Consider the following 21,944-nt stretch of genomic DNA (forward strand, 5'->3'; position numbering starts at 1 on the left):
CTGGGATCAACCCCCGAGACCCCTAAACCCCCCCGGAGACCCCTAAACCCCCCGGAGACCCCTAAACCCCCCGGAGACCCCAAATCCCCCGGAGACCCCAAACTTCCCCAGCGTTCCCCCAAACCGCCAAGGGACCCCAAATCCCCCCAACCGCCGCGGCCTCCCCAACTCCGGAGGGACCCCGAGGGATCTCCAAAGCCCCTCAGAAACCCAAATCCCCTCAGGAACCCCCAAAGCCCCACAGAAACCCCAAAATCCACTCAGGATCCTCAAAACGCCCTCAGGATCCCCAAAATCCCCTCAGGAACCCCCAAATCCCCTCAGAAATCTCAAAATGCCCTCGGAAACGCCCAAACCCCCTCAGAATCCCCCAAATCCCCTCAGGATCCCCAAAATCCCCTCGGGAACCCCCAAATCCCCTCAGATAACCCCCAAACCCCCTCAGAAAACCCTCAAATCCCCACAGGATCCCCAACACCCCCTCAGACTCTAAACTCTGAGGTTCCAACCCCCTCAGAAACCCCCAAACCCCTCAGGGTCCCCAAAATCCCCTCAGAACCCCCAGCCCCCCCTCAGCCCCCTCACCGCCGCTCTCGGGGCGCTCCGGCTCGCTCTGCGCACGCGCCGCCGCCGCTTCCGCCCCAAGCCCCGCCCACCCGCCCCAACCGACCAATCAGCACCCGCCCACGCTACTTCCGCTTCAAACCCCGCCTCCGGATCGCGAGTGACCAATCAGCGCGGAGTTCAACAGTCGCTTCCGCTCGATTTCCGGTCCCGCGCCCGCGCCAACCACTCAGCGCCCGCCGCGGTGTCAGGTGGTTCCGCCGCGCGGGGCACAACTTCCGGCGGCGGCGGCAGTGTCCGGTTGGGACTCTCCGGATCCTCTCCGGTACCTCCCGGTGATCCTCCGGTGACTCTACCGGTAATCTCCCGCTGCCTCTCCGCCTCCCGCATGGCGCTGATCGCGTTCCGCCGCGGCCGGGACCAGGCGGGCGGCTGGAAGGACGGGAGGCTGCAGGAGGAGCCGCAGGCCGCTCCGCCCGCCGCTGCCGGTGCCGCCGATGCCGGGGCCGAGGCGCGGAGCTTCTACGAGAGTCTGATCGCCGAGGGAGAAGCACCGGAGCGAGCTGCGGGAGGAGCGGAGCGGCGGCCCGGGTGGGTGCGATTTCCCCTAATTAACCCTGATTATGAGCTAATTACCGAATTCCGGTAACGAGAGTCTCTCCCGCAGCTCCCCGCAGTTCTGCCGCAGCTGCGGCTCGCAGTTCCGCGACTCCCCCGTGCAGCACCGCCGCTCCACAGCCCACCTGCTGGGTGCCGGGGATCCCCCCGCGCCCCCCGCGCCGCCCCTCGCCCCGGACAGCCGCGGCTACCGGCTGCTGCGGCGGGCGGGCTGGCGGGGCGGCGGGCTGGGCCGCGGGGAGCGCGGCAGGACGGCCCCGGTGCCCACCGAGCTGAAGCGGGACCGCGGCGGGCTGGGCTGGCGGCGGCAGCGGCCGCGGGTCACCCACTTCGGCCCGGGGGACGCGGCGGCGGTGGCGGGACCCCCGGCGCGGGGGGCGGAGCGGGGCTCTCGGGCCCGGAGCCGCTCCGAGGCGGCCGAGAGAGCCTGGGAGATCCGGCTGCGGGAGTACATGGAGCGCTGGGATCCCCCGGAGCCTCCGCCGCGCCGAGCGAGCCGCCGGGAGACCCCCGGAGCCCCCTGAGACCCCCTGAGACCCCCGGAGCCCCCCGGAGACCCCTGAGACCCCTGAGACCCCCGGAGCCCCCCGGCCGGCACCCCCAGCGCCCCCGTGCAGCGATTCCCGGCGGATTTCCCATCCCGCGGTGAGTCTGGGGCCGCTCGGCAGCGGGAGGATCCCCAGTGGGGCTAAAAACCCCAAATTTGGGGAGGGGGCTTCCCGCCGGGCTCACCCGGTCCTCCGCTCCGCCAGGGGGCGCCGCAACACCCCGCGGAGCAGCTTCCGGCCGAGCGCCCCTCCACTTCCGGCCGCGCTCCACTCCGCTTCCGGCCGCCCGTGAGGGAACTTCCGGCCGCCCGTGAGGGAATCGCCGGGATTGATGAGAGACCTTCGGGAGCCCAAAAAACCCAAAAATCCACCCAAAATCTCCCCAAATCCCCCCGAAAACCCTTCCCGGGACCCCCGAGCGGCTCCTGAGGGAGAAGGGAAGGAATTTTGGGGTCCCAGGAGCTCAAAAAAGAGTGAGAAAACCCCGAAAACGGCCGAAAATCACAACAGAAACTCCTAACTCTGAAGAAACTTTCGAAATGAATTTGGGGATTCTGGAGGAAGTTTGAACTGTGCCGAAAGAGACTTAAAAAAGGACAAAATTCCCCCAAAACTGGGATTTTGGGGCTCTGAGGGGATTGTCTGAACTGGGATTTAAAAGAAAATAAAAAAGGATTTTTGTTCCCAACAGGGGATTTGGGGCGCTGAGGTGTTCCTGCGGGGGAGGGTTTGGGGAGAGAAACCAAGGATTTGGGGAGAAACAGCTGATTTGATGGTGGAAACATCAGATTTGGGGACAGGAACACCAAATTTGGGGACAAAAAACCCCAGAAACACCAAATTTGGGACAGGAACACCGGATTTGGGGACAGACACTCCGAATTTGGGAACAGAAACCCCAAATTTGGGACAGAGACACCGGATTTAGTGATGGAAACGTCAGATTTAGGGACAGAGACACCGGATTTGGGGACAGAAACAGCGGATTTGGGGATGGCAACGCCAGATTTTGGGACAGAAAACCCCAGAAACAGCGGATTTGGGGACAGAGACGCGGAATTTGGGGACAGAAACACCGGATTTGGGGACAGAAATATCAGATTTGGGGATGGAAACATCGGATTTGGGACAGGGACACCGGATTTGGGACAGAAATATCAGATTTGGGGACAGAAACCAAGAATTTGGGACAGACACCCCGGATCTGGGGACGGAAAACCCCAGAAACAGCGGATTTGGGGACGGAAACACCCGATTTGGGGACAAGGGACACCGGATGTGGGACAGACACTCCGAATTTGGGAACACAAACCCCGGATTTGGGACAGACAGCCGGATTTGGGGACATCCCCGAGGTCCCCATCAGCCTCCCCCGCAGCTTTTCGGGTTCCCCGGGCTAATTTGGGGTGTTTTTTGGGAGGTTTCGGGTTCCCGCGCTGATTTGGGGTGTTTTTTGGGAGGTTTCGGGTTTCCCGCGCTGATTTCGGGTGTTTTTTGGGAGGTTTTGGGTTCACCCGGCTGATTTGGGGTGTTTTTTGGGAGGTTTCGGGTTCCCCGGACTAATTTCGGGTGTTTTTTGGGAGGTTTCGGGTTCCCCGCGCTGATTTCGGGTGTTTTTTGGGAGGTTTCGGGTTCCCGCGCTGATTTCGGGTGTTTTTTGGGAGGTTTCGGGTTCCCCGCGCTGATTTCGGAGCTCCGAATTTGCGGTTTTTCACCTCCTCCCCCTCGGGCAGAATTTCCGGGTCCTTCCGCGCCGGTTTTGGGTGGTTTTCGGGTGTTTTTGGGTCGTTTCGGGCGGTTTTTGGGCGGTTTTTGGGTGTTTCCCCTTTTTCTCCACACCACATCCTTCCCTCCCACCTCGGCCGGATTTTCCCATTAAAGGCAAAACTTCCTCCATTACCGAGGAGGTGTAATTAGCGGCGCGGCGCTAATTAATTATTGAAATGAGGGGAAAGCAGAGGATTGGCGGCTGGAGGGATTTTGGGAGGAGGAGGAGGAGCTGCTCTGTCACCCAAACCCCCCGTGGGACTCTCGGGACTTTCCTGTCCCCTCCCCGCCGTGTCCCCGCGCGGTGCCACCCCCTGGGGACATAAAGGCTCGGGGGGTCGGGCTGGCTCAGAGCGCCATGGCCGAGCCCCCCCCGCGGCCACCCCGGTGCCACCGTGTCCCCAAGGGCGATGTCACCGCGCTGGGCTGCGTCCTGCTGCTGCTGCTGTCGCTGTCACCTGCCGGGGATGCCACCCGCCTGCCGCCCCTGGTATGGACACCGCGTGTCACCTGTGTCACCGTGTGTGCTCCTCTGTGTCATCCCTGTGTCATCCCTGTGTCACCTGTGTCATCCCTGTGCCACCGTGTGCCACCCTGTGTCATCCCTGTGTCACCTGTGTCACCGTGTGTGCTTCTCTGTGTCACCGCATGTCACCTGTGTCACCGTGTGCCACCCTGTGTCATCCCTGTGTCATCCCTGTGTCACCTGTGTCACCTGTGTCATCTCTGTGTCACCGTGTGACACTGCTCTGTGTCACCCTTGTCCACTTTCGTGTCGCTCTGTCCCCCCCGTCCTTCTTTATGTCCCTCTGTGTCCCCTCCCGTCCCCCTTCATGTCCCCCTGTGTCACCGTGCCTGCTGCTCTGTGTCACTGTGCTGCTCTGTGTCCTCCTTGTCCCCTTCATGTCCCCCTGTGTCCCCGTGTGTCACCATGGCTGCTCCTCAGTGTCACCTTGTGTGCTCCTCTGTGTCCCCCTTGTCCACTCCCGTGTCCCTCAGTGTCCCCCTTGTCCCCCTTCATGTCTTTTTCTCTCTCTCTTGTCTCACTTTATGTCCCTCTGTGTCCCTCTGTGTCACCATGGCTGCTTCTCTCTGTCCCCCCGTTTGTCCCTTGTGTTTCCTGTATGTCCTCACGTGTCCCTCTTGTCCCCCTCATGTCCCTCTCAGTGTCCCCCTGTCCCCCACCCCCCTCTGACCCTCTCTGTCCCCCCAGGGTCCCCCAGAGCCACCAACCCCCGCAGTGCTCGGTGAGTGTCACCCCGTGTCCCCTCTGTGTCCCCACGCTGTCCCTGTCCCCCACAATGTCCCCTGGGGGGTCACTGTCCCTCTGGGGGGTCACTGTCCCTCTGGGGGGGTCACTGTCCCTCTGGGGGGTCACTGCCCCTCTGGGGGTCTCTCCAATGTCCCCCAATGTCCCAACCCCCCCTGTTTGTCCCCAGGGGTGTCCCCGGAGCTGCCGCAGGTGACAAGGGGTGACAAACCTGCTGCTCACGTCGTGGGTGAGTGGGGGGACGCTGGGGGGACACTGAGGGGACACTGGGGGGACATTTGGGGACAGTGGGGGGAGATTTGGGGACACTGGGGGACACAGGGGGGACATTGGGGGGACACTGGGGGGACGCTGGGGGGACATTTGGGGACACTGAGGGGACACTGTGGGGACACTGAGGGGACATTGGGGGACATTTGGGGACACTGGGGGGACACGTGGAGAGGCTGGGGTGGAGCTTTGGGGGAGCTTTGAGGCTCCTGGGGACACAGAGGGGACTTTGGGGACAGGAGGGGACAGCAGAGCCCGGGGGTTTTGGGGTTTTTGTTTGAGCTTTTGGGGTTTTTTTGGGTTCATTTCAGTACTTTTGGGTTCTTAACCTCCTTTTCCCCCCAACCTCCCTGTGGCCATCCTCCTGTGGCTCCCTGGTGGGGGAAGTTGGGATATTTTTGGGATTTTTTAGGGTTTTTAGGGTTATTTTTGGGTTTCAGCTTCCACTTCCCCTTCTTCCCGGGGCTCCCTGGTGTGGCAAGATGGGAATTTTTTTTGGGGTTTTAGGATTTTTTACAGTTATTTTTGGGTTTCAGCCTCCACCTCTGCCTCCTCCCACGGCTCCCTGGTGTGGGAAGCTGGGGTTTTTTTGGGGATTTTCAGGATTTTTGGGTTCCTAACCCCTGTTTCTCCCCCCAGCCTCCACTTCCCCGTCCTCCCGGGGCTCCCTGGTGTGGGAAGCTGGGATTTTTTTGGGGTTTTTTGATTTTAAGATTTTTAGGATTATTTTTTGGTTTCAGCCTCCACTTCCCCGTCCTCGCGGGGCTCCCTGGTGTGGGAAGCTGAGATTTTTTTTGATTTTAGGGTTCCTAACCCCCTTTTCTCCCCCCAGCCTCCACTTCCCCATCTTCCCGGGGCTCCCTGGTGTGGGAAGCCGGGATATTTTTGGGGATTTTTGAGTTATTAGGGTTTATTTTTGGTTTCAGCCTCCACCTCTGCCTCCTCGCGGGGCTCCCTGGTGTGGGAAGCTGGGATTTCTTTGATTTTTTGGGGATTTTTGGGTTCCTAACCCTTGTTTTTCCCCCCAGCCTCCACCTCTGCCTCCTCGCGGGGCTCCCTGGTGTGGAAAGCCGGGATATTTTTGGGGATTTTTGAGTTATTAGGGTTTATTTTTGGTTTCAGCCTCCACTTCTGCCTCCTCCCGCGGCTCCCTGGTGTGGGAAGCCGGCGTCGCCCCCGCCCTGGTCCGGAACGGCGTCCGGCTGCGCGGCAACCGGCTGGTGGTTCCGCGGGACGGGCTCTACTTCGTGTACGCCGCCGCCGCCTTCCAGGGCTCGCGCTGCCCGTCCCGCGGCCACCGCCGGCCACTCCGCCTGGCCGTGTCGCGCTTCTCCCGGGAGTACCCGCGGGATGTCCCCCTGCTCCGCGCCGCCCGCTCCGTGTGCCGCCGCGGCGCTCCCGGCGGGCTCTGGGCTGAGTCGCTCTACCAGGGCGCTGTGTTCCTGCTGCGCCGCGGCGACCAGCTGGCTGCCACCACCTCGGCCGGACGCTTCCTGGACCTGCACGGGGCTGGGCAGGCGTATTTCGGGGTGCTGGGAGTGGATTAGGGGGGCTAGGGAGGGGTCAGTTGGGGTCAGAGTGAGTGACCGAGGGGTGGATTGAGGGGCTAGGGAGGGGTCAGCGCTTCCTGGACCTGCACGGGGCTGGGCAGGCGTATTTCGGGGTGCTGGGAGTGGATTAGGGGGGCTAGGGAGGGGTCAGTTGGGGTCAGAGTGAGTGACCAAGGGGTGGATTGGGGGCTAGGGAAGGGTCAGGGGGTCAGTGAGAGTGACCAAGGGGTGGATTAGGGGGATTGGGGAGGTGGAGTTGGTCAGTTGGAGTGACCGAGGGGTGGATTAGGAGGGACTGGGGGGGAAGAGGGACGGGAGGGAGTGGTCAGGGGGTCAGTTGGAGTGACCAAGTGGGTTAGGGGATTGGGGGTGAGGGAGGGAATTGGTCAGGGATGGACGGAATGGTCAGGGATGGAATTGGGATTGGTCAGGGATGGAATTGGCCAGGGATGGACAGAATTTGGATCACTCGGGGACAGAACTGGAATTACTCAGGGACAGAACTGGGATCAGTCAGGGATGGATGGAATTGGAATCACTCAGGGACAGGACTGGGATCAATCAGGAACACAATTGGGATTAATGGGGACACAGTTGGGATCAATCAGGACCAAAGTGACCAACTCAGACCAGCAATCCCACAGTGAACAAGCTGAGAAAACCCAAAGTTTTATTTATTACTTTATATTATTTATGTGTTTTTATATGAATTTATAGATTTTATAGTTTTTTATACGGTTATATCAATTTTATATAAATTTTTATGTATTTATAGCTCATTCACGGCCGAAAACCGCCCAGTTTCGGGGTGCGGCCGGTAATTTATATTCTGTAATTTATTGTGGAAAGTCCCAATAAAGTGCGATTTGGGCAGAAAGTTCCAGACTGAGGTTTGGCGGGGGAGGGGCGGGGCTTCCCCCACCCCCGGCGGTTTTGGGGGATGTCCCCTCCCCCGGGGGATCCCCGCAGCCCGGATCGCCTCGCGCTCCCTCCCGGTGTCCCCAATGTCCCCCAGGGGGGCGTGGCTCCCGTCGCCATGGCAACCGCCGCGCCTCGCCCTTCCCGCCGCTGGGGGGCGCTGCAGCCGCGCCGGCACCGCGCCATGACGTCACCGCGGCGGCGGGAGGGGCGTGGCCCGGGCCGCTCCACCGGGCGGGCGGGGGAGCCCCGGGAGCGCGGGGGGGCGCGCAGCGCGCGAGCTCGGCCCGTTCCCCCCTCCTCCCCCCGCAATGGTCTCTCCCGCGCGGCTCCCTCAGCCAATGGCGGCGCGCCCCCCGCAAGCCCCGCCCCCCGCGCGGCGCGGCCCGAGGCGCGCGGCGCATGCGCGGAGGCCCCGCGGGCCGAGTCGGAGGGAGGGGGGGGGCAGCGGAATCCGCCGCCATCCGGCGCCCGCCCTGCCCGCCCGCGGCCCCCGAGCGCCAGCCCGCCGCCGCGGAGCCCGCCCGGGGCGGACAGGTGGGTACGGGCCGGGGCAGCGGCGCGGCGGGGCGCGGGCAGGGCAGAGCCATCCGCCCTCATCCCCCCGGCCCGGCCGGCGCCGCCGCCATCTTGGAACGGCGAGCCCCCCTCACGGCCCCCCCGCTCCCCTCACACCGGCAGCACCGGGAGGGGCGCGGCGGGCCCGGTACCGGCGGGCGGGGCCGGAGCGGCTCCGGGACTCCCTCCCTCCGCCGGTGTGCTCCGTGCTGCCCGGCGGGACCGCGGCCTGTGAGCGGCCGTGCCCCCGCGGCCTGAGGGAGCCTGAGGGGAGCCTCGGTGTGACCCCCGGTGTGACCCCCGGTGTGACCCCCGGTGTGACCCCCGGTGTGACCCCCGGTGTGACACCGCCACCCCCCGGTGTGACACTGTCCCCCGTGCCCCGCAGGTCCCGCGGCCGATGCGGCGCCATGAGCGATCGGGCTGCGCGGGGCCGGCGCTACAACTGCCTGAGCCTCAGTGAGAGCTACCGGGGGCGGCCGCTGGAGCCCCCCCGCGCCGCCGGTACCGACCCCGCACCGGGACTGGGGCTGCCGGGCTGGGAGGGGCGGCGGGGAGCCTCAGCGATCCCCGCGGTGGGATCTCATGGTGTTATGGGGTTGGGAGAAAGGAGGAATCCTGAAATTGGGGGATTCTGTCTTGGGGCGTTGGGAGGCGTGGAGGGAATTTGGGGTGCTGGAGGGGGGTGTGCGACCCCCCAGCGGTGTCATCTGGGGGGTTTAGGGGTGTCTCGGTGTGTGACCAACCCCATAAATAGGTTTAGGGTGGTTTAGGGGTGTCTGATTGTGTGACCAACTCCATTATTGGGTCTGGGGTGGTTTAGGGGGGTCTCGGTGTGTGACCAACCCCATAAATGGCTTTGGGGTGGTTTAGGGGGGTCTCGGTGTGTGACCCACCCCATAAATAGGTTTGGGGTGGTTCAGGGGGTCTGGGGGGGCTGTGGGATCTCTGGGGGGTTCAGGGGTCTCCCGTCGTGTGACCCCATTGTGGGGTGCAGAGCCTGGGCAAGGTGGAGAGGGGTTTGGGGTCTCAGTGGGATTTGGGGTTCTCAGCCAGGTTTGGGGTCTTAGTAAGGTTCGGATTCTCAGTGGGATTTGGGAATCTCAGCTGGGTTTGGGGTCTCGGTAGGGTTTGGGGCTCTCAGTGACATTTGGGATTCTCAGTGGGGTTTGAAGATCTCAGCGGGCTTTGGGGTCTCAGTGGGATTTGCAATTCTCAGCCGGGTTTGGGGTCTCATTGGGGTTTGGGGGTCACTCGGGGGTCTCACCGCCCCCCTTTCCCCCCCAGGCGCCCCCTGCCATGGGCTGCAGAGCCTGGGCAAGGTGTGGAGGGGTTTGGGGTCTCATTGGGGTTTGGGGTCTCAGTGAGATTTGGGATTCTCACTGGGATTTGGGGATCTCAGCCAGGTTTGGGGGTCTCATTGGGGTCCCGGGGGTGACTCGGGGGTCTCTTCCCCCCAGGCGCCCCCCGCCATGGGCTGCAGAGCCTGGGCAAGGTGTGGTGGGGTTTGGGCTCTCATTGGGGTTTGGGGTCTCAGTGGGATTTGGGATTCTCAGTGGGCCGTGGGGGTCCCGGTGGTCACTCGGGGGTCACTCGGGGGTCACTCGGGGGTCTGTCCCCCCCAGGCGCCCCCCGCCATGGGCTGCAGAGCCTGGGCAAGGTGCCCACCCGGCGCATGCCGCCCCCCGCGCACCTGCCCAGCCTGAAGGCCGAGAACAAAGGCAACGACCCCAACGTGGCCCTGGTGCCCCGAGACGGCTCGGGATGGGCCAGCCGCAGCGACCCCCCCGACCCCCGCAGGTGGGCAGGGCTCGGGGTGCCTGAGAACCCATGGATGGGAGGGTCCTGGGGGGTCTGGAGGGGTCTGGGGGCATTGGGGGCACTGGGGGGTCTGGGGTCACTCAGGGATGGACTGGCTGCAGTGACCCCCCCGACCCCCGCAGGTGGGCAGGGTGCGCGGGGTGCCCAACCCCACTGATGGGAGGGTCCTGGGGGGTCTGGGGACATTGGGGTCACTCAGGGATGGGCCAGCTGCAGCGACCCCCCCGACCCCCGCAGGTGGGCAGGGCGTGGGGTGCCTGAGACCCCATGGATGGGGGGGTCTGGGGGGGTCCTGGTATGAGTGACCCTTGCTGACCCCATCAGTGGGAGGGTCCTGGGGGGTCTGGGGGCACTGGGGTCACTCTGAGATGGACTGGCCAGAATGACCCCACAGCCACCACAGGTCACAGGGTGGTCTGGGGGTCCTGGGGGGTCTGGGGACACTGTGGGGGTCTGAGGGCACTGGGGGGGTCTGAGGGTCCTGGGGGGTCTGGGGTCACTTGGGGATGGACTGGCAGAAGTGACCCCGCAGCCACCACAGGTCACAGGGTGGTCTGAGTGTCTTGGGGTGATCTGGGGGTCTTGGGGGTTTTGGGGTCAACCCGGGGGTGCTCCCCCCTCCCCAAGCCCCCCTGACCCCCCCGTGCCCCCCCAGTTCCGAGCCCTCCGCCCCTCCCCCGCCGCAGTCGCCGTCACCGCCGGATTCGCAGCCGCCTGCCAGCGGCACGGGGGGGACACGGACCCCGGGGACCCCCGAGGTGAGACCCCCGACCCCCCCGCGGCCCTCCAGACCCTCCCCACCCCATAACCCCCCCGCTGACCCCAAATGTCCCCCCACAGAACCCCCCCCCGCCGCCAAGCGCGGCAAAGTCCTGGGCGCAGGCCAGCGGTTCCCCCGCCGATGGTGAGAGAGAGACCCCAAAGGGGAGACCCCGACCCGCCGGGACCCCTGACCCCTCATTGGGGGTTTTGGGGATCCCCCCGAACCCTCACGGGTCTTTGGGGATCCCCTGACCCCTCACGGGGTTTTGGGGAGCCCCTGCCCGGTTTTGGGGTCCCGCTGACCCCGGTGCCCCCCCAGGTGCCAGAGCGCCCCCCCTCCCGGGCCGGTTCTCGCGGGAGGAGTTCCCCAGTTTGGGGGCGGCCGCCGAGCGGGGGAGGGGCGGCCGCGAGCGGGGGGGAGGTGCCGACGCGTCGGGTGGGCGCGCACCGAGCCCCCGCCCCCACGGTGAGTGACCGGCACCCCGGGGAGCCCCTGGGACACCCCTGAGACCCCCTGGGACACCCCCGGGACCCCTGACCCACCTGAATCCCCTGGGACACTTTGGGGCACCCATGGGACACTTGGGATATCCCTGGGACACCTTGGGACACTCCTGACCTCCCTGAGACCCCCTGGGACCCCATGGGACACCCCTTGGGACACCTTGGGACATCACTGACCCCCCCTGGGACCGTATGGAACCCCCAGATCTTTCTCATCCCCCCAAAAACCATTCACCCCCAGAGCTCGGGGGCCACCAGGGAGTCCCCAGATCATCTCCCATGGGTTTCCCAAATCCCCCAGGACACCTCTGATCCCCCTTGAATCCCCTCTGGGACCCCCCAGACACCCCCAGCCCCCTTTGGGACCCCCTAAGACTCCCCTGGAGACCCTCCTGTGCCCCCCAAATCCACTTTGAATCCCTCTGGGACCTGGACACCCCAGCCCCTTTGGGACCCCTGAACCCCTTGGGAGCCCCGGGACCCTCCCCTATTCCAAGCCCCCAACCCCCTCCCCAACATTCAACCCCAAACCCCCTGACCCTGTTTCCCCCAGGCGGCAGCTGGCGGGAGGGGCGAGGGGCCGAGGAGCCTCCAGCCGAGGGGGGGGGAGCCCCCCCCGGACCCCCCCACTTCCCCCCATACCGGGGGGTGATGCCTCCCTTCGTGAGTATCGACCCCAAAATCTCCAAACCCCCTAAACCAGGGGTGCTGCCCCGTTTGGGGTCTCCCTGCTGATTTTGGGGTTTCCCCCATAGATGTACCCCCCATACCTACCCTTCCCGCCGCCCTACGGGGCTTTCCGGGGCGCCGACGCACAGAGGTGAGCGGGGTCCTAAAGACCCCAAAACCCTAAATGCCAAAACCCCAAACCCCCAAACCTGAAACCCTTCAAAACCCCAAATCCCCAAACCCTCCAAAGCCCCAAACTCTCAAAACCCCAAATCCCCAAAAGCCTAAAATCCCAAACACTTCAAAACCCTAAAATCCCAAATCTGCAAAATCCCAAATCCCCAAACCCTTCAAAATCTCAAACCCCAAATCCCAAAAACCCCAAACGCTCAAAACCTTAAACTCTAAAAACCCCAAACCTTCAAAACCCCAAATTCATTTTTGTCCACATCAAAATTCCCCAATGTCTATTCCCACCCCAATCCTTTTGATCAAGGTGACCCAAAAGCCCTAAAATTTTTTTTTGAGAAATCGCGAAAAACCCAAAATTGAGAAAAACCCCAAAACTGAGAAAAGCCCCAAAAACCTGTAATCCCTTTGCTCTGACCCCAAATCCCCTGCCGTAACCCCGGGTTTTGGGGTCGCCCCTGCTGACCCCTTGTCCCCCAGGTTCCCGCGGCCTGGGGGTCCCCGGGGGGTCAGTGCCCCTGCCCGGGGGGGGTCACCCCCTGCCCGCCCCCCCGTGCTGCGGCAGGACGAGCTGCGGGAGTTCGATGAGCTGGACCAGGAGAACGACGAGGGCTGGGCGGGTAAGGGGGTTGGATTTGGGGGATTTGGGGTGGATTTGGGGGGATTTGGGGGGATTTGGGGGGATTTGGGGTGGATTTGGGGGTGATTTGGGGTGGATTTGGGGTGATTTGGGGTGAATTTGGGGGGATTTGGGGCGGATTTGGGGTGTTCTGGGACCCCCGACCCACATTTGCCACCCCCAGGAGCTCACGAGGAAGTCGATTACAGCGAGAAGCTCAAGTTCAGCGATGAGGAGGATGGGCGGGACGAGGATGAGGAGGATGAGGGGTGAGAATCACCCCCAGAAACCCCATAGAAAATCCCAAAAAAACCCCACAGAAACCCCACAGACACCCCACAGAAAGCCCCCTGAAACCCTATAGAAACCCAATAGGAAACCCCCCTGAAACCCCCGAGAAACCCCATAGAGACCCCATAGAAACCCCTCAGAGCCCCCCCTGAGACCCTGCAGAAACCCCATAGGATACCCCATAGAAACCCCATAGGAAACCCCACAGAATTCTCTATAATTCCTCTGGGACCCCCATAGCTGCCCCATAACTCATAGTAGGGCAGTGTTATGCACCCCCAGACCCTCATAATGCCCCCATAATCCCCTCAGGACCCCCATACCTGCCCCATAACCCCCAGGACACCCCTGGGACCCCCAAAAGCCCCTGGGACCCCCCAACCCTCCCCAGGACCCCCTAAACCCCCCAGTGACCCCAGACCCCGCTGACCCCAAACCCCGCTGACCCCCGTGTCCCCCAGGAAGGGAGAACGAGCCTCCTGCCCCCCCGAGGCGCCGCCCCAAGGAGGAGCCGCAGCCCCCCAAGTCCCCCCCGGAGGGACCCAAGGAAGCTCCGCCCCCTCCGGCCCCGCCCAGCCGGGCTCCGCCCCCTCCACCGCCCCCCAACCGCGGCAGCTGGGCCACGCCCAACGAGCTCCCGGTGAGTGACAGCCGTGGGACAGGTGGGACAGGTGTGAGCGGACAGGTGTGGGACAGGTATGGGACAGGTGTGGATGGACGGGTGTGGCGGACAGGTGGGGGACAGGTGTGACCTGGTAGGTATGGGACAGGTGTGACTGGACAGGTGTGACCCACGTGTGCAGCAGTGTGCTCAGCTGCGCCCAGGCATATGTAGGTGTGATATAGGTGTATACAGGTAGAACTCAGGTGTGGCTCAGGTGTATCTAGCTGTGCACAGGTCTGATACGCGTGTGTTGAGGTGCGATTCAGAAGTTTCTAGCCATATCTAGGTGTGATTGAGGTGTACCTGGGTGTGACACAGGTATACCCAAAAGGGAGTTGTGTACATTTAGGTGTTCTTAAGTGTGATTAAAGTGTATTCAGGTGTCACACAGGTGTCACAGGTGTGTTTAGGTGCATCACAGGCGTGTCACCTGCAGGATGATTACAAGGCATGGCGCCAGCAGAGCTGTGCCGAGCTGTCCCAGGCCGTGGCTGTAGGGACTGTAGGTGTATCACAGGTGTATCCAGGTGTCACACAGGTATCACAGGTGTGCTCAGGTGTGTCATACAGGTATTTACCTGCAGGATGAAGATGAAGCCTGGCGCCGGCGCCGCCGGCAGAGCTGTGCCGAGCTGTCCCAGGCCGTGGCTGTAGCTGTAGCTGTAGGTGTATCACAGGTGTACCCAGGTGTCACACACGTATCATAGGTGTGCTCAGGTGTGTCACACAGGTACTTTACCTGCAGGATGAAGATGAGGCGTGGCGCCGGCGCCGCCGGCAGAGCTGTGCCGAGCTGTCCCAGGCCGTGGCTGTAGAGGCTGTAGGGTGGCTATAGGTGTATCCAGGTGTCACACAGGTATCACAGGTGTATCACAGGTGTATCACAGGTGTATCACCTGCAGGATGAAGATGAGGCGTGGCGCCGGCGCCGCCGGCAGAGCTGCGCCGAGCTGTCCCAGGCCGTGGCTGTAGCTGTAGGTGTATCACAGGTGTAGCCAGGTGTCACACAGGTATCCAGGTGTATCACAGGTGTGCTCAGGTGTGTGTTACCTGCAGGATGAGGACGAAGCCTGGCGCCGGCGCCGCCGGCAGAGCTGCGCCGAGCTGTCCCAGGCCGTGGCTGTAGCTGTAGGGAGGCTGTAGCTGCTCTAGGTGTATCACAGGTGTGCTCAGGTGTATCCAGCTGTGCTCAGGTGTGTGTTACCTGCAGGATGAAGATGAGGCATGGCGCCGGCGCCGCCGGCAGAGCTGTGCCGAGCTGTCCCAGGCCGTGGCTGTAGCTGTAGGTGTATCACAGGTGTACCCAGGTGTCACACAGGTGCGCTCAGGTGTATCACAGGTGTGTTACCTGCAGGATGAGGACGAGGCCTGGCGCCGGCGCCGCCGGCAGAGCTGCGCCGAGCTGTCCCAGGCCGTGGCTGTAGCTGTAGGGTGGCTATAGTTGCTGTAGGTGTATCCAGGTGTAGCACAGGTGTGCTCAGGTGTGTCATACAGGTATTTACCTGCAGGATGAAGATGAGGCATGGCGCCGGCGCCGCCGGCAGAGCTGTGCCGAGCTGTCCCAGGCCGTGGCCCGCGCCCGGCGCCGCCGCGAGGCCGAGGAGCGCCGCATGGCCGAGCAGCGCCGCGCCGCCTGCGCCGAGAAGCTCAAGCGGCTGGACGAGCGCTTTGGGGCTCCCCCCGAGCGCCGCCCCCCCGCGGGAACCCCCCCGGGACCCCCGCCCGGCCCCACCGACACCCCCCCGGGGCCCCCCGAGCCGCCCGCCGCCCCCGAGGGACCCCCGGAGCCCCCCGAGCCGCGGGAGGAGCCCGAGAGCAGCGCGGGAGCACCTGGGGCTGCAGGTGGGGAGGGGGAGCCCATGGGGACCCCCGGGGGGCTTTTGGGGGCTTTTGGGGGGTTCTCGGGTCTGGGGTGACCCATAGGGGGTGTGGGGAAGGGTCTGGGGTGACCCAGGGGTGACCCCAGGTCTGTGGGGGTCTGCAGTTGTCCCATAGCAGAATTTGGGGAGATTTTAGGGGGTCTTGGGGTGACCCACAGCAGGGTTTGGGGTCTGGGGGCTCTGGGGGTCTGCAGTTGTCCCATGGCAGAATTCGGGGAGGGTCTGGGGGGTCTTGGGGTGACCCACAGCAGTTTCAGACCCTATATGCCCCTTAAGGTTGCCCTATAGGGACACTGTGGGGTCGATTTGGGGTCTCAGAGTGGGGTGGGTTTGGGGTGTCTCAGTGGGATGGTTTTGGGGTTTCAGGGTTATTTGGGGTCTCACACTGTAGTAATTTTGGGGTCTTACATCAGGGTAGTTTTGAGTTTTCAGGTGCTTTGGTTTCTCACAGTGGCTTTAGGGTCTTTCATTGGGGTAGTTTTGGGGTCTCACAATGGGTTTGGGGTGTCACTGGGGTAGTTTTGGGGTCTCTGGTGGTCTGGGGTCTCAGTGGATTTGGGGTCTCACAGAGGAGTAGTTTTGGGGTCTCACAGTGGGTTTGGGGTCTCGCAGTGGGGTGGATTTGGGGTCTTATATTGGGGTAGTTTTGGGGTCTGACATTGGGGTGGTTTGGGGTCTCACAGTGGTTTTAGGGTCTCTCACTGACCCACTGACCCTCTGCCCCCCAGCAGAACCACCTCCCCCCGAGGTGCCCCCCGAGCCCCCCGAGGAGCCCCCGCCGCCCCCCCCGGCCCCCCCGGCCGCCGCCGTGCCCCCCAAGGGTGACCCCAAGGGGGAGGGGGGCTCTGCGCCCCCCCGGCAGCCCCCCCCGGCGCAGCCCCCCGCCTACCCCAAGTACCAGAAGTCGCTGCCGCCCCGGTTCCAGCGCCAGCAGCAGGTGGGCTTTGGGGGGCTTTGGGGGGATTTTGGGGGGCTTTGGGGGGGATTTGAGGGGCTCTGGGGTGGGGCTGAGCTGTGGGGCTGGGAGCACAGAGACCCCAAGTGTGGGGGTCTCGGGGGGGTGGTGGGCTGTGCCCCCAATTTTGGGGTTTTTGGGGTGGGTTGTGCCTGTAATTTAGGAGTTTTTAGAGAAAATCACATCCCTCAATTTTAGGGGTTTTGGGTTAGGTTGTGCTTCCCCAGTTTTGGGGTTTTTGGGGAGTGAATTTTGCCCCCCATTGAGGGGTTTTTGGGGTGGGTTTTGTCCCCTGTTCAGGGGTTTTTGGGGTGGGTTTTGCCTCCAATTCAGGGGATTTTGGGGTGGGTTTTGCCTTCAATTTAAGGGATTTTGGGGTGGGTTGTGTCCCTAATTTAGGGGTTTTTAGGAGAGCTCACATCCCTAAATTTTGGGCTCTTCGGGTTGTGCTGCTCCCACTTTATAAAGGGTCAGGCTGTTCCCCAACCTGGGGGTCCCTGGGGGTCTCGGGGGGTCTCACCCACCCCTTTCCCCCCCAGGAGCAGCTGCTCAAGCAGCAGCAGCAGCAATGGCAGCAGCAGCAGCAGCAGCAGCAGCACGGCCCCCCCCCCGCGCCCCCCGCCGCCCCCCCGGCCCTGGGGGCTCTGGGGACAGCCGTGCCCCCCCCCGGCGCAGCCCCCCCGGCGCCCCCCGGGCCCCCCAAGCTGTTTGGGGCGCTGGGGAGACCCCCGGCTCTGCCCCAGCTGGGCTTCGACCCGCGCTGGGTGATGCTGCCGCCCTACGTGGACCCCCGGCTGCTGCCCCCCCGCGCCCCCCACGTCGACTTCTACCCGCCCGGGGTGCACCCCTCCGGTGAGGGGGGTCTGGGGGGTCCTGGTGGGGGGTCTGGGGGGTCCTTGGGGGGGTTTTGGGGTTGGGTGGACGTGGGTTTATGGTATACGATAATTTGGGGGAGGGTCTCATGCCATATAATGGGTCTGGGGGGTCTCATCCCCATGGAGGGGGTTTGGGGGGGTCTTTGGGGTGGTTTTGGGGTATCCCGGGGGGGTCTGAGCTTGTGGGGCAGGTGGGAAATGGGGTTATGGTGTAGAATCATTTGGGGGGTTGGAAATGGGGCAGATTTGGGGAGGGGATTTAAGGAGGGTCACAGCCCCATAGAATAACCCGTGGGGGTCACATCCACCCCATGGAATGATCCTGGGGGGTCTCAAGCCCATTTTGGGGATCTCAGGGTGGGTTTGGGGGTCTCAGGCTTGTTTTGTGAGGTGCAGAATGATTTAAGACAGAATAATTCGGTGAGGGGTCTCACCCCATAGAACGATTGGGGGTCTCAGCCACGTGGGGCAGATTTGGGGGTTGTTTGGGGGTTATTTGGGAGTCTCACGCTGGGGGTCTCACCCTGGGGGTCTCACCCTGGGGCTGCCCGGGGGTCTCACGCTGGGGGTCTCACTGCCCTGTGGGTCTCACCCTGGGGGTCTCACCCTGGGGGTCTCACTCTGGGGGTCTCACCCTGGGGGTCTCACCCTGGGGCTGTCTGGGGGTCTCACGCTGGGGGTCTCACCCTGGGGGTCTCACCCTGTCCCCCCCGTGCAGGGCTGTTGCCACGGGAACGCTCGGACAGCGGGGGCTCCACCTCCGAGCCCTTCGATCGCCCACCCCCCCTGCGGGAGCGCGGGACCCCCCCGGGGGACCCCAAACCCTCCTGGGGGGGCGACGCCTTCAGTGCCCCCCCGGAGCCCAGGGGGCTTCCCTCGCCGCTGCGACCCCCGCCCGGCGACGACGACAAGGGGCTGCGGTGAGCGGGGGGATTTTGGGGGGTTTTGGGGGATTTTGGGGGTGTTTTTGGGGGAGTCTGGGTGGATTTTGGGGAGTTGTGCAGGGGGCCTTCGGAATTGTTTTTGGAAGGGGTTTTGGGGGATTTTGGGGTGGAGTTTTGGAGGTGTTTTTGGGAGTTTTGGGAGGAAGTTTTTGGGGGAGTTTGGGGGCTTTTGGGTTTGTTTTGAGAGCGATTTTGGGGTGGTTTGGGGAGGGGTTGTGGGGAGGTATTGTGGGGGTGATTTTGGGTGGTTTTGGGGTGGTTTGGGGGCGGTTTTGGGGAGGTTTTTTGGGGTGGTTTTGGGGTGATTTCAGGAGGTTTTTGGGAGGTTTTTTGGGGTGATTTTGGGTGGTGTTGGGGAGATTTTGGGGTGGTTTTGGGGGTGATTTTGGGGTGGTTTGGGGAAGTTTTCAAGGTTGTTTTTGGGGTCTCCCCACTAACCCTCCCCTTGCCCCCCCAGGAGTGACACCCCCGTCCGCCTGCGGGACCCCGGCGCGCCCCTACGCCTACCCCTCGAGAACGGGGCCGCCGCGCCCTCCCCCGCTTCCCGCCCCGCCCGACGACCCCGCCGCCCCCGGCCCTGGGCTCTGCCCGCCGCCGCGCCCCCCGCGCCCCCCGAGCCCCAGAACCCCCGAGAGCCCCCCGAGCCCCCCAACCCCCCGGCGCCGCCGCCCCGCGGCCCCCTTCAAGGAGCCCCCAAGAAGGCGCCTCCCCAAAAAGCCCCCAAGGAGGACGGGGGGGCGCTGGGGGGACCCCCCAAGGAGGACGGGGGGAGCTCCCGCCGCCCCCCCCGCGCCCCCCCCGACCCGCAGAAAGCCCCGCGGGGGGGGGCGGGGCGCACCGAGACCCGCTGGGGACCCCGCCCGGGACCCCCCCGCCGCGCCCCCCCCGAGGAGCCCCCCGAGAAGGCGGCGCCCCCCCCGCGGCGGGCGGGGCCCATCAAGAAGCCCCCCCCCCGGGAGGAGGGCGAGGAGCCGCCCCCCCCCGCCAAGGACTCCCCGAAGCCCCCCAAGGCCAAGGCCGCCCCCTCCCCCCACAAGGAGGCGGGGGGGCCGCCGGGGGGGGCCGGGGGGGTCTCTCCGTCCCGCCGGCGCGGCCTGGAGCGCGGGGGGGGCGCGGGGGGGCCGCGGGGCAGGCCGCGGGGGGGGCGCGGCGAGTTCTTCGCGCGGGGCAGAGGCTTCCGGGGGGCGTACGGGGGGCGCGGCCGGGCGGGGGGGGCCAGCCGCGGCAGACCCCCCCCCCGCGAGTTCCGCGGCTTCCGGGGGGGCGCGACGGCCGCCGGGGAGCCCCCCCGCTCCGCCGGCCCCCCCGGCGCGGCGCCGCCGCCCGGCTCGGAGCGCAGCGAGGGCTCGGAGGGCGAGGAGGAGGAGGAGGAGCTGCCCGGGCGGCGCCGCCGCGGCTCCGAGAGCTCCGACACGGGGGGGGGCGACACGCCCACCCCCCCGGGCCCCCCCCGCGCCGCCACCGCCCACCCCCCCCCGGGGCTGCCCCCCCGCGCCCCCCGCGGCAGGGTCTTCACCCCCAGGGGGGTCCCGTCCCGGCGGGGGAGGGGCGGGGGTCGCGCCCCCCCCCCGGCCTGGAGCCCCCCCCCTCCGCAGGGCCCCCCCGCCGCCCCCCCGCAGCAGCAGCAAGCCCCGCCCCCCCCCGCGCAGCCCCCCCGCGGCGGTGGGGGAGGGGCGGGAGGGGGAGGGGGCTCGGAGCGACCCCCCCGGCGGCGGCGGCACGGGCGGGGGCAGCAGCAGGACAAACCCCCTCGCTTCCGGCGGCTGCGCCAGGAGCCCCCCCAGCCCCCCCCGCGCGGCCCCGCCCCCCGCCGCCCCTGGGGCAAGCAGCCCCCCAGCGCCGCCCCGCCCCCCCGGCGCCCCCGCTCCCCCGAGCACAACTCTGACCAATGGGAAACGGCGTCCGAGAGCTCCGACCTGGGGGCGCCGGGAACCCCCCCGAGAGAGACCCCCCCGCCCCCGGCGGCCCCCCCGCGCAGGGCCCCCCCCCCGGGAACCCCCCCAGCCCCCGCCTGGCCAAGCGCAGCTTCTCCAGCCAGCGCCGCTCCGGGGGCGGGGGCGCCGGGACCCCCCCAGAACACACCCCACGGGGGGCGGCCGAGCGGGGGGGGCCGCGGGGGGGGCGGCGAGAGAGGGCGCGGGGGGAGAAGAGGGCGTGGCCTTCGCCCCGAAACCGCAGGTGAGTGGGGGGGGGAATGGGGGGAGGGGCTTAGGGGTCCTGGGGGGAAATTGAGGAAGGGTCTTTGGGAGTCTAAGAGTTCTGGGGATTTCAGGGTGGGTTTGGGGGGTGGGGGGTGGTTTTTGGGGGTCTCAGCATTGGGTTTTGGGCTCTCAGGTGGGTTTTGGGGGGGTTTGGGGTGGATTTGGGTTCTCAGGGTTGGCTTTGGGGTGGATTTGGGGTCTCAGGGTTAGCTTTGGGGTGGATTTGGGTTCTCATGTGGGTTTGGGGTGGATTTGGGGTCTCACTGTTGGGGTCTCACCCTCTCCTGTCCCCCCAGCCGTAACCCCGAGGAGCCCCCCGCCCCCCCCGGCTCAGGCTCCACCCCCCCGGGGCTGGCGCTGCCCCCTCCCCCCTCGGCCGTGTTCCGGCTGGACAGAGTGGTGCCCAGTGACCCCGGGGGCATCCGCCGGGCCCTGGCCCAGCTGCGCCCCAAGGGGGGCACCTCTGCCCCGGGGCTGCCTCCCACTGCAGGTATGGAACCCTAAAATATCCCAAAATTACCCCAAAATACTGCCTCTGCCCCGGGGCTGCCTCCCACTGCAGGTATGGAACCCTAAAATATCCCAAAATATCCCAAAATATCCCCTCTGCCCCGGGGCTGCCACCTCCCGCAGGTATGGAACCCTAAAATATCCCAAAATTACCCCAAAATATCCCCTCTGCCCCGGGGCTGCCCCCCACTGCAGGTATGGAGCCTGAAAATATCCCAAATTACCCCAAAACATCCCAAAATATCCCCTGTGCCCCGGGGCTGCCACCCACTGCAGGTATGGAGCCTGAAAATATCCCAAAATATCCCAAAAACATTCCAAAATATCCCAAAATTACCCCAAAATATCCCCTCTGCCCCGGGGCTGCCTCCTCCTGCAGGTATGGACCCCGAAAATATCCCAAAATTACCCCAAAATATCCCAAAATATCCCCTCTGCCCTATCTGCCCCACACTGCAGGTATGGACCCTGAAATACCCCAAAAGCATCCCAAAACACCCCAGAAACATCCTAAAACATCCCCCTATGCCCCCCTAACCCCGTCCCCATTTCTCCCCCAGCCCCAGAGCCCCCCCTGGGCCCCCAAACACCCCTAACCTCCCCGTTTCTCCTTCAGCCCCAGAGCCCCCCAAACACCCCCAAGCCCCCCCAACCTCCCAAGCCTCCCCAGCCCCGAGCCCCCCTGGGCCCCCCTCCCCCAAACCCTCCTAAACTCCCCCCCATCTCCACGCAGCCCCCAACCTCTGGCCCCCCCTGCGCCCCCCTCGCCCAGCCAGCCCTCGCAGGGTTTTTATCCAAACAGCGCGAGAGACCCCCGAGCCAGGTGAGGGGGAGGGGCGGGAGGGGGGCTGGGGGGGCCTGGGGGGCTCCCCTGCCCCTCCCCCCGCTGACCCCACCCCGCTGACCCCCCAGGACCCCCTGGGGTTTGGGGACAGCCAGCAGGACACCCCCGGGGAGCCGCAGGGCAGGCTGAGCCCCCCGCTCTGGAGCCACCTGC

General features: G+C 65.0%; 3 protein-coding genes across 3 annotated transcripts; all 3 read left to right on the plus strand.

Moving 5' to 3' along the window:
* The first annotated feature begins 809 nt into the window (after window positions 1–809).
* Window positions 810–2,418, plus strand: LOC146423393 (G patch domain and ankyrin repeat-containing protein 1-like). Its single transcript, XM_085044810.1, has 2 exons — window positions 810–1,155; window positions 1,232–2,418. Exons 1-2 carry the CDS (start codon window positions 953–955, stop codon window positions 1,704–1,706), a joined length of 678 nt encoding a protein of 225 aa, XP_084900936.1. The 5' UTR covers window positions 810–952; the 3' UTR covers window positions 1,707–2,418.
* Window positions 2,419–3,690: 1,272 nt separating this feature from the next.
* Window positions 3,691–6,584, plus strand: LOC146423394 (tumor necrosis factor-like). Its single transcript, XM_085044808.1, has 4 exons — window positions 3,691–3,987; window positions 4,711–4,744; window positions 4,937–4,996; window positions 6,160–6,584. The coding sequence occupies exons 1-4, from the start codon at window positions 3,856–3,858 to the stop codon at window positions 6,582–6,584; spliced, it is 651 nt and encodes a 216-aa protein (XP_084900934.1). The 5' UTR covers window positions 3,691–3,855.
* Window positions 6,585–7,876: 1,292 nt separating this feature from the next.
* LOC146423395 (protein PRRC2A-like) lies at window positions 7,877–21,658 on the plus strand. Its single transcript, XM_085044809.1, is given in 21 exon segments — window positions 7,877–8,042; window positions 8,452–8,567; window positions 9,689–9,863; window positions 10,540–10,642; window positions 10,725–10,788; window positions 10,966–11,112; window positions 11,704–11,813; window positions 11,906–11,970; window positions 12,489–12,628; window positions 12,812–12,896; window positions 13,380–13,470; window positions 13,472–13,558; window positions 15,091–15,424; window positions 16,191–16,399; window positions 16,957–17,269; window positions 18,011–18,212; window positions 18,694–20,057; window positions 20,129–20,414; window positions 20,734–20,927; window positions 21,508–21,570; window positions 21,618–21,658. Coding segments are annotated over 20 exon segments (4,167 nt in total). The 5' UTR covers window positions 7,877–8,042; window positions 8,452–8,473.
* Window positions 21,659–21,944: the final 286 nt, after the last annotated feature.

This window comes from Lichenostomus cassidix, unplaced genomic scaffold (genome assembly GCF_008360975.1).
Source record: "Lichenostomus cassidix isolate B80296 unplaced genomic scaffold, HeHo_3.0 HiC_scaffold_861, whole genome shotgun sequence".
NCBI lineage: Eukaryota > Metazoa > Chordata > Aves > Passeriformes > Meliphagidae > Lichenostomus > Lichenostomus cassidix.